The sequence below is a fragment of the Pangasianodon hypophthalmus genome, chromosome 4 (assembly GCF_027358585.1).
Source record: "Pangasianodon hypophthalmus isolate fPanHyp1 chromosome 4, fPanHyp1.pri, whole genome shotgun sequence".
Taxonomy (NCBI): domain Eukaryota; kingdom Metazoa; phylum Chordata; class Actinopteri; order Siluriformes; family Pangasiidae; genus Pangasianodon; species Pangasianodon hypophthalmus.
Window position 1 is genome coordinate 18,870,528 of NC_069713.1, and position 10,967 is coordinate 18,881,494.

At 38.6% G+C, this 10,967-nt stretch overlaps 1 protein-coding gene across 1 annotated transcript; it reads right to left on the reverse strand.

The window, feature by feature from the left end:
- Nucleotides 1–1,597: 1,597 nt before the first annotated feature.
- On the reverse strand, nt 1,598–9,567 carry myoz2a (myozenin 2a). The gene is made up of 6 exons (XM_026936197.3): nt 9,411–9,567; nt 8,643–8,730; nt 6,342–6,505; nt 5,605–5,722; nt 2,720–2,903; nt 1,598–2,356 (listed from the first exon to the last, which is right to left on the reverse strand). Exons 2-6 carry the CDS (start codon nt 8,722–8,724, stop codon nt 2,101–2,103), a joined length of 804 nt encoding a protein of 267 aa, XP_026791998.1. The 5' UTR covers nt 8,725–8,730; nt 9,411–9,567; the 3' UTR covers nt 1,598–2,100.
- Between the last annotated feature and the right edge of the window lie 1,400 nt (nt 9,568–10,967).

The following is a 10,967-nucleotide window of genomic DNA, read 5'->3' on the forward strand; positions in this document are numbered from 1 at the left end:
TGGAATGCACAATCAGCTTAGGAGGAAATATGCTGGTTTGGACCTTTTACTTATAAAGCAAAAAGTAGCTCTTGTGTTGGTGCTACTCTAAAGCCATCAAGTAAAACTAAAATGCAGCCATATTAAAGTTACACTGGTGTTACTGTCAAATCACGAGAAGAATTACTTTAAGGATGACTGAAAATTACATGAAGAAACTACAATTTCACAAACTGATTTAAGAAAATTCATGATCAGAATCAAACATTTCTAAAACTGCTTCAATCTCCTAGGAAAAAACTGACCTGCTACAGTGAAGCATGAGGTACAGTGAGCTGTGACGGACATGCACTGAACCCATCACTGTCTGTCTGACTGAATGCAAGAGACAGCAATGTAGCCAAAAGGCAAGAGCATGTCACTTATCCCATCTTCTCAGTAAAACAGATAGGATTTGTCAGGTCTGGAGATTGTAACCTTGAACACTCATGCTGACTTAGACATACAGTGCTTACAGTAATAACTTGAGCAGCCTGAGTTGTTCATAACAAGCCATTCACTGGCAGTGGTGTTCCAGTGATTACATTACAGCAAATCATCACAGACATTAGACACAAATATTGGAATATTAGAAACAATCCTTAATGCTGAATCTATTCAGTTAATGTTTGTGTAAACATTGTGTAAACATTCCCGGTATACAGTGCTTAGTACCTACCAAAAGTGGTCCAAGGCTCACTGATGCGTGTAGGGAGGGAAGGTTAGCCCGTCTGGTCCGATCCTACAGAAGAGCTACTGTAGCACAAATTTCTAAAAAAGTTAACCCTGGCTATGATAGAAAGGTGTCAGAACACACAATGCATTGCAGCTTGCTGTGTATGGGGCTGCATAGCTGCAAACCAGTGCCCAGGCTGACCTCTGTCCACCGCCGAAAGCACCTACACTGGGCACATGAGCATCAGAACTGGACCATGGAGAAATGGAAGAAGTTGGCCTGGTCTGATGAATCATGATCTCTTTTACATCATGTGGATGGCTGGATGCATGTGCTTCGTGTACCTGGGGAAGAGATGGCAACAGGATGCACTATAGGAAGAAGGCAAGCAGGTGGAGGCAGTGTGATGCTCTGAGCAATGTTCTGCTGGGAAACTTTGGGTCCTGGCGTTCATGTGGATGTTACTTTGACACACACCACCTACCTAAACATTGTTGCAGATTAAGTACACCCCTTCATGGCAACGGTATTCCATAATGGCAGTGGCATCATTCAGCAGGATAATGTGCCCTGCCACACTGCAAAAACTTGCTCAGGAATGGTTTGAGGAAAATGACAAAGAGTTGACTTGGCCTCCAAACTCCACAGATCTCAAACTGATCAAGCATCTGTGGGATGTGGCATCTGGACAAACAAGTCCAATCCATGGAGGCCCCCCTCGCAACTTACAGGACTTAAAGGATCTGCTGCTAACGTCTTGGTGCCAGATACCACAGCACACCTTCAGAGGTCTTGTGGAGTCCATGCGTCAACGGGTCAGAGCTGTTTTGATGGGACAAGGGGGACCTACACAATATTAGGCAGGTGGTATGTAACTTTCATGTAACTTGTAACTCTCACATGTTAATTTTTCACATGTAGGGCATTTGTTTTTATTTTTGTCACATATTGTTCACATAGTGATACATGTGTTTACTTGAGTTCCCGTGTGTTAATTGGGCATAACTTGTATGTAATGCACTTTCACATGTTTTTAACATGTGGTCAAATATTACACACATAATCAAATGTGATTTTTTCCAGGGCATACAGGTGAATACCGATAATAGATATAATAGAATAAGTTATACTATATGGGTGCAGCTTCAAATGTCATTGCACTTAAACAAATATTTGTAATTCTGTACCCAGAAAGGTAATTTAAACTCTTAAATTACATATAACAGATAACATGTGATACTAACTGCAATTCTTTTCTTTAAAAGAACTGAAACTTATACAGTGATGTTCAGTCACTGAGACACTGTAAACAGTCTTACATACAATTTAATGTAACCTGAATATGTAACCTAAATTAGCTATTTAACAAAGCTTCATGTTTATCACAATATCAATGCAAGTGAAACTCAAAGTTCGTCAGATTCAGGGAGGAACACAGGCAACCTGGATGATTTGGGCTCCAGGGTGGCAGAGGCAAGGATCAGAGGGGCACTATCATTCACCCAGCCTAGAGCTGTCCTGTTGAAGGAGGGTCGTGAGGGCATGGGGCCAGAATCAGCTTCTGGGGGTGGAAGACTGGAAGCGCTTGGGAGAATGTTCACTTCAACAGACTTGACCGGGGCTTTAGGAGCATTTCCGAAGCCACCAAATGGAGTCGCCATCCTAAAGCATCAGACAGTAGATTAGATGTTAATACTCCTGAAACTAATATGACTAAAGGAAATTACTGCCCGAAGACACATCTGCTATAAAAAAAAATAACAAAACATTCCTCTTCTGTCAAATGCAAGCTTGAATAAATTTGCAGTGGAACACTGTACTCTACCCAGTCAATCTTTGTGCTAAAAATAGTTTCAGAAAAAGGTTCAAATATTTCCATGCTGCATCTTTTGGCTCAGAAAACATAGTTGTTCCTCAATAAAGCAGCATTCCTGGATTCTGCCATATCCCTAAGGAGTGTTGAAAAACCACTGAATAAGATAGACAGATCAGTAATAGGCTTCCTTTATGATGAAAAGTACTCACCGATTAAAGCTCTTGTATTGTGGGATTTGAGGTGTGGGCTCAGATTCAGGCATTTGTAAATGCACCATGTCTGCTAGAGAGGGATCACTGATGAGAGCTTGCTCCCAGGGAGAGTGGTAGGATTTGGGAACAGCTGTGCGGTTGAATTTCTCTGTTGGAACATCCTTCAAGGGACCTCCATAGCCTAAAGAGTACACATCAAAGGTGAGAATTGATCCTGACCTGCACAAGCAGAGAGGCAGCCACAGGTCAGGAAGACATGTTACCTGCAATGCCTTCTTGGGAAAAGAATGCACCATGCCAGCAGGCTTCTTTATGGAATATTTTCTGTGAAAACATTCCCTAATATCTGCTTATTATTTGAACGAGGATATTATTTTTTTTTTGTCAAAGTATCATCACTAGAAATAAAATGAATTTGTAAACAATTCCCCACAATCAGCATCAAGTGTTGAAAAATATGCTGTCACTAAACCAGCCAAAGATCTAAATCTTTGATTAAAATATAGATTCAATTAAAATATAGATCAAAATAACTGATTTTTATTATTCACTTGTCTGAGGGGAGGACTCAGAACCTTCTAGGGCACCAGAAAATACTTTTTGGAAATAGACTGTTACAGGAATCAGTTTTTTTTTCTTCTTCCATAGATAGATACAGCCAAGATAATTCACCTTTAGCAAACTTTAGGAGCTGGATAAAATGTAAATAACTGATTAACCTTAAATAACTGCTTAACCATTAATATAACTAGGAAGTATACATTTGGACCCATTACATACAGCCAATAGTCAGGAGCTCTGAGCTTCAGAGAGAAAGTCAGCTTTCTTTGCTGAGTGGTTGATAGTATATCATGTATAATATGCTCCTAGTCTGATTTAACAATGACAAGCAGCCACATGCCTTGCTGTATAATGGCACACTGACACACTACCTAGGATTAAAATAGGTCAAGCTGAGTTGTTTTTGTTAGTTTTAGTTAATTGTGTGCAGTTGTTGAAAGCCAGTGCCTCCTTTTTCTTCCAAAGCAGCTGTTACAGCTCTGTAAATTATGATGGCCATGCTGTGATCTATTTGTTTTAAAACTGTTTTCTTAGCAGCACTGTGTGATCCAGCGGATATGAGTTGAGGTTCGTGAGGACATGGAAATGTGTGAAATGATGGCTCGTGAAAATGTGTGAAATGATATACTGAAGTCCCAGACCTAAGATGAAGTTTCTCTACAGTTGTATACACAGATAAAAGTATAGAAGATATTCTTCTAGCTTAGGAAGGATCTCCATTTTCTGGCACAAAAAACCCTCTTCATAGATTCAGTATAATGTCTATACATAATGTCAGTACACCCCAAGTGGAAAATGAGATCAACTTAGCTCAAAATGTTCCAGATGAACACACACAGTAAATAGGTGTTAAGTATATGTAAGGTTAGGTTTGGCGCCATCTTTCTGTCAGACAAGAAATGAGGGGAACATGATCTACAGGTCGACTGGGGCATGGTTTTACTCCATATTCACTCCTCTTCAGTTTGATCCCAAAGTAGTTTGATTCAGTTGAATGTTGTTCACTGTGTATATTGGTCTAAGACCTAGCTTGCTATGAACAATCATCTCAACCGTCATTCAGCCAATAATGACCTGAGCTTAATTTTTTTCTGCTTCAGTCTGATTTCGACTGCGTTTCTTCCATACCACATGCATGTATTGATCCTTGTCTCGATATCCACACTCCAGTGTGATATGCTTGTATATTGTACCCTTTTAACTAGACGTCTCATTCTTCACTGGAATCAGCCCTCCCTCCACAGCTGAACAGTTGCTGGTCTTTTCGAATTAGGTTCACTCTAAAGGGCCAATCATTAAAGTAGTTTTATGCTTCATCCCCTTTTTTCTCCTTCTTTTCTGAATTCAAATTTACTGACATTCCAAGTCCCCGATATTCTTAGGAACGTGCTGCTAATGTTTTTTGTTGGTTTTTTCTTCTCCGCCTGCTTTCTCCTCCTTTATAGTGAATTAATGCGCTATAAATGCATTATGTCAATTATGTCATTGCACTCAATAAGCAGAATCTTAAAGAAAGAAGAAGAAGGAAAAAAAAAGTCCAGCTAGTCGAGCATCCCTCAAATCTGACCAGCAAATCCAAAACAGAAGTTATGTAACGAGGGTGTTTGTTGCTTAGTTTAGCAGGCCCAAGGAGGCCTGAGGGCCTGGCCAGAGTCAAGACCAGCAAGATGGGCAGCTGAGCTAGTTCAGCGCTAATATTCAGAAGGCTGGATGTTAATTATATATTCTATGAAAATTTTCAGTGACTGCAAGGGGTTAAAAAGAAATAGTGGTTTCATCCAATGTGCAATCAGATGTATTAATGTTTGTTTAATACATTGTTGTGTCCTGCACCGGTATTAACTCAAACATAGCTTCAGCTTTAGCTTAAGAATATTCTTGAACATATGATGTCCTGAACAACAAGACAGATTTGACTTTATATTATTACCAGATTATTTCCTTGTACATTTACATTTACGGCATTTGACAGTACTGCAAATTAGAGTACAGCAAAGCTAGTAAGTACAGTGTAGGCTCAGTAAGCCAGATCAGGGTGTGGATATAAAAAGATAAAATCTGTTAGAGATACTTCATGGACAGCTGCTGCAGTGGGCCAGAACCTAGAAGATACAGGAAATGCCTGAAAAACTTCCTGGAGAGGCTCAGGGCTATTACAGAGGAATGCTAACAGTGAAGAGTGTAGCAGAAATACCCAACTCCCAACTCAAATCCAGTGATATTAAATTTATTATAAGCACATTTGACAGGCTCCATGTTGGTCTGATTAATGTTCTAGCAGTGGGGTTTTTGAAAGTCTGTACATTTGTATGAGCACTAACCTGGGGCTATACAGTCAGGATTGGGTGTGGTATGTGGGTCAGGTGTGTTTGGAGGAGTTTTTGAAGCTTGGTCAACTCCTACACCATTAACTTCAGTTTCCATAACTGTCACGCCATCCTGCAAAAAGAATGAGAGGACGATTCCTGAAAGGTAATATGTTAAAGCGATTCTTTCTTGGAGGTGCATTCAATCTCATGTTCTTAGAATACATGATGCATACCTATTATTTTGCTCTATTTTCCCCAAACCATCGTAAAGAGCATTATGGTAGAGAGAGTAGATTGGCAGAAAGAGTGTTCAGTGGGATACATACTCTACTGGTTGAAAAAAAACTACTACCCATGCTATTATATCTGATAACACATGGTCTTTTTCACCTGGAAGTCTGTGTATCATCTGCATATCTGCATTACGGCAGCTGAACAGCATCTCTCGTTCTGGTCTAAGCTGTTACTCTAATTTAATCATCGACATTATTTTAATATTTTAGATAACAAATTTAAAAAAGGATATGCATGTGGCAGAAAAATATGGTAGTGATTGAAAAAAGTATATTCTCTATTTATATGCTATATTTATTTCCATTTTAATACCATAATGCACCAAATAATGTGTTGTTGTTCACAGCAATGCAGTAACTCCCTTTCATATTCTATTGCTTAAATAAATTGATTATATTGATCTGTTGACAGACTGTTGGACTTGGCTTGCTCTCTAACAAACTAGTCATACTTACACTAATATGAATAGATGCATTCTGGATGCTCTCAAATGTGTATTTCTCCGAGCGTTTCTGGCGCATCTTGAAGAGTCGAGATCCCCTGTTTGAAGCTAAGGAGAGTTCTTCCAGCATGATTTCTTTAGGTGTGTTCACCTTTCGGCCCAGATCCATCTCCGACCCTGTGGGAATCAGCAAATCACATGTTAGGTGTGGAGATTCTGTAAAAATGCATCAGCTAATGAATAATATGAAATTGTCAGTGTTATCACTAAAATCAAGAAACTACCACTTCCAAACTGGGCCTGGGATCTCACACGCATGTTGATTTTGACAGGTACCCTGGTTTATGTGATGTTAAACAGATTAATATATGCATTTCATTTAATAGTAATAATAGTAATACTTTTAAAACTGGTCTAAAATACACTATATGGCCAAAAGTACATGGACACCTGACCATTACAACCATATGTGGGCCTTCCCTCAAACTATTGCCTCAAAGTTGGAAGCACACAATTGTCTAGAATGTCTTGGTATGTTGTAGGATTAAAGTTTTCCTTCACTGGAACTAAGAGGCCCAAACCTGTTCCAGCATGGAATCCAGGAATGGAAGACCTTGAGTGGAATGCACAGAGCCCTGACCTCAACCCCACTGAACACCTTTGGGATGAACTGGAATGCCAGCAACGCTCTAAACCTTTTCTCCCAACATTTGTGCCTGACCTCACTAGTGCTCTTGTGTCTGAAGGGCACAAATCTCCATTGCCACATTACAAAATCTAGTGAAAAGCCTTCCCAGAAGAGTGGAGGCTGTTAGAGCAACAAATAGGGGGACCTCTAGAATAGGAAGTTCAACAAGCATATATGAGTGTGATGGTCAGGTGTCCACAAACTTTTGGCCATATAGTGTGTAATAACATAGATTCTTAATGTTTCTTTAATTTACTCAAAATCACTTTGCAAATGATACATTTAATTTAGCAGAATGGCCAGTATCTGGTGTAGACTTAGGCATTAGTCTATTTGTCTCAGTTGTGCACAGTAGGAGAAATTAGTATACACCACAAAAACAGTTCAAGTTGATAGGCAAGTGGTATTCGATTCATTTGCAGTTACATTTCATGATATAGTATATGTTTCTATAACCATTTAATTTGTATAACTTCATACAATAGTTCATCCAGACCTTAATTTTTTTTCCATGACAGTTAAATTGTAAACTACATTTGTACCTTAATCATTTACTCACTCATGCTTCCTTTGACCTGAGAGCTACCATTAGGTTTCCCACAGAGGTCTTTTTTAGGCCTTGGTCTCATTTGTCCAGTTCATATTGAGCTCTATAACACTGGCTAATTATGGAGGTGTTATAGATCTACTGAACATTGTGGAATATACACCATTAGCATATTTCCACAGCTAGTAAGAATCTTTATTCGCTCAGCTGCCAGTTTTCCATGACCAGAAATAGTGCTTCCTATGGACAACTACAAAAGTATTAGTTACTTTCAGTTGTAAAAACATCTCATTGGATTATTTACAGCCCAGCCAGGGTGTGGCAGAGGGTGAATTACAAAAATAAACCTTACGAACTGGTGGGCCGGCTGTCTGTGAAGAGGGAGTATGACGACAGCTACTGTAAGAGTCCATAGGTTCAAATATATAGATGCACTGCGCTATACTCTAGAATTACATCAATTACAACTGGAATCCATATAACTCATTTATTATACAGTTTACTGTGGAGTAAATATTCTAATCACTACTTACACTTCACATTACTTTTCACAAGTGATTAAAATCATGTGATGAAATAAACATGAATTTGCACATGTGAACAAATATGAACACAAGATTACAAGGAAATAGAATTAGTCATGTGAGGAAAAATCAAACATCTGAAAAATCAAACAACGTGCTTACATATTAAAAATTAACATGGCAAAATGAATTTTGTGTAAAAAAACACTACATGTGAAAAATGTGTGAAGCATAATAAGTGAAGTGTTGAAAAAAAAAAAGACAAAATTTCACATGTGACTTTTCTGTAAGACACTGTTTAGTATCTACTATCTATACACACTGTTTAGTATCTACTATCTACACACACTGTTTAGTATCTACTATCTACACACACTGTTTAGTATCTGCCTGGGCTTAATGCATGCGAATGGTGAGAAAACAACACAGTGAAACATAAGAATGTTAATGCTAGCATATTTTTTGTTCCATCCTTCAGGAACCTAAATGTTGTCAACAACACACATATCATTAAAAAGTCTAAATGGCTAGATTTGTTTGTTATAAAGCTTATACCATCAGTGCCTTGAATTTCTCTGCAAATGGCTGCTGCCTGCATTTTCCTCTCTCTTATTGTCATTAAGGAGTGCTGTGACATTGTGTCCTGTGCAGAAAAGGAAGCAGTTACATGCATATACGTAGTTTATTCCATGTTCTTGTATCAAAGACAGAAACAATTCACAGAAGTTATTTTCACACCCTGTTCAGCATATGAAATTTATTGTATGTGTTTAAATGACAAAGTTAGCACATCCCTTAAATAACCTCAGGCTATTAAATGTGATGCCCATGTGCAACACACACTATTCAGACACACTCTGCTATACAGTCAGTCAAAATGCCTGTAAACCTGACTGGTCCAAACAGTGTGGCCAAAGGGACTTACATAAGTTGCATAAAAAAACCCCTGAGAATCATCATTTTAAGTCTGGAACAATTTCAAGGTACTAAGCAGAATCTCATGTTTTTTTTAAATGTGCTTTTTCCCCCCATACTCATACACCTAAGCAAAAAACAGTGCAAGAGATTTATCAGTTACAGAAAGTGCAGCAAGTATAAAACAGAAAACAATGTAGCACTTAATTACAATTGATAAAATTCTCTCTATATTATGTATAATATGATTAATGTTCAAGCCTTACAGTGTATGACTGTAAATTTCCCTATACCCACTTTAACACAAGTACAGCAGATGATGACTGGAGGGCAAGGGTCAGATTCATTCAACTGCTCTCTCAATATATACACCCAAAAATACACACACCTGAGCAAGGAGGGCCTTACCTGTGCTTTGGAGGTGTCTGTGGGTGACTTTGGTTGTATATGGATCCTTTAGGGGATCTGGATCAGAAACAGACTGAGTAATGTGACCCGGCTCTTCCAAGGACCGAGGGGGTCTGGCCAAGTACACCATGGGGGTAAAGGGGAGGTGGCTCAACGGGTGGGGGTGACTTACACTGTATGCAGTTAAATATAGTATGAGGACACACACATACATGCTATGTTTAGGTTTGGTGAAGCTAGGTAATGTCAGTTCTGGGTGTAACTGATCACTGGAATTTATCTGTTCTACATGGCAATTAAGTAATTAATTACATTTATGTTATGTATGTATGTATGTATGTATGCATTTATTTATTTATTTATTGCATTTGTGTGGTGTAAATTACTCAAATAGCAACATTTGTATCAATGAATAATTTTTTTTCCATGGTGTACTATTTCTTAAAAATTTTTAATATGTGACTGTATATATGGCTTTAGCCCCACTTTACAGTTATAATAACTTCTACTCTTCTGGGAATGCTTTTCACTAGATTTTGGACTGTGTGACTGTGGGGATATGACCATTCATTAGTGAGGTCGAGCACTGATGTAAGGCAAGGAGGCCTGAGGTGCATTCAAATTCATCCCAAAGGTATTGAGTGGGGTTGAGGTCAGGGCTCTGTGCAGAACACTTGAGTTCTTCCACACCGACTTTGGCAAACCTTGTCTTCATGGAGCTTGCTTTGTGCACAGGGGCATTGTCATGATGAAACAGGTTTGGGCCTCTTAGTTCCAGTGAAAGGAATTCATAACACTACAGGATACAAAAACATCCTAAACAATTGTGTGCTTCCAACTTTGTGGCAACATTTTGGGGAAGAACCGCATACTTTTGGCCATATAGTGTATGTTTATGAAACAGTTTTACCAGAACTATCTCTAAAATAATATGTGATTCTCATGGTAGCGCCAAAGGGGTGCAGAACTACACTACCCATCAGCCTCTGCACGTCATATGTCTCACGAATCACCCTCACCTGTGTCTTGTTATGCATTGTTAGCACCACTATTTAAGTTCTAGTTTTTCAGTGTCTCATTGTCAAGCTTTTTGTAGTTATCGTTTGTTGTCATAGGTGCTACAGTATCGCTTATAGTCTGTATGATCTTTGCCTCGTATCCACAGTTCATGTTTTCGTGTTTTTTTGTTGTTTGTTTGCACAGTACTTAATAAATTGTCTACAGTTGCATCCGCCTTCACCTCCCATTCATGACAGTGATACAGAGAAAAAAATGTGATCAACAAAGCCATGACCAGGAGCTGTTACAGTAAACCAGATCAATGCAAAAAATTCTGCAGTTCACATTGTTCCTACTGTATTTAGAGTATTTCCACTTTGTATTTTAAAGTTCAGGTTTTATAGTGTGATCAAATACTACAGATGGTTTTGACTGAAGCAACAGTCAAAAATAATCCTCACCTTGGACAATTTTTTTTATAAAAAGAATGATTTAAAAGCAAAGATTTCCCTACATTTCCAAATAACTAATAACGTGAATAGCTATATGAAAGAGGTT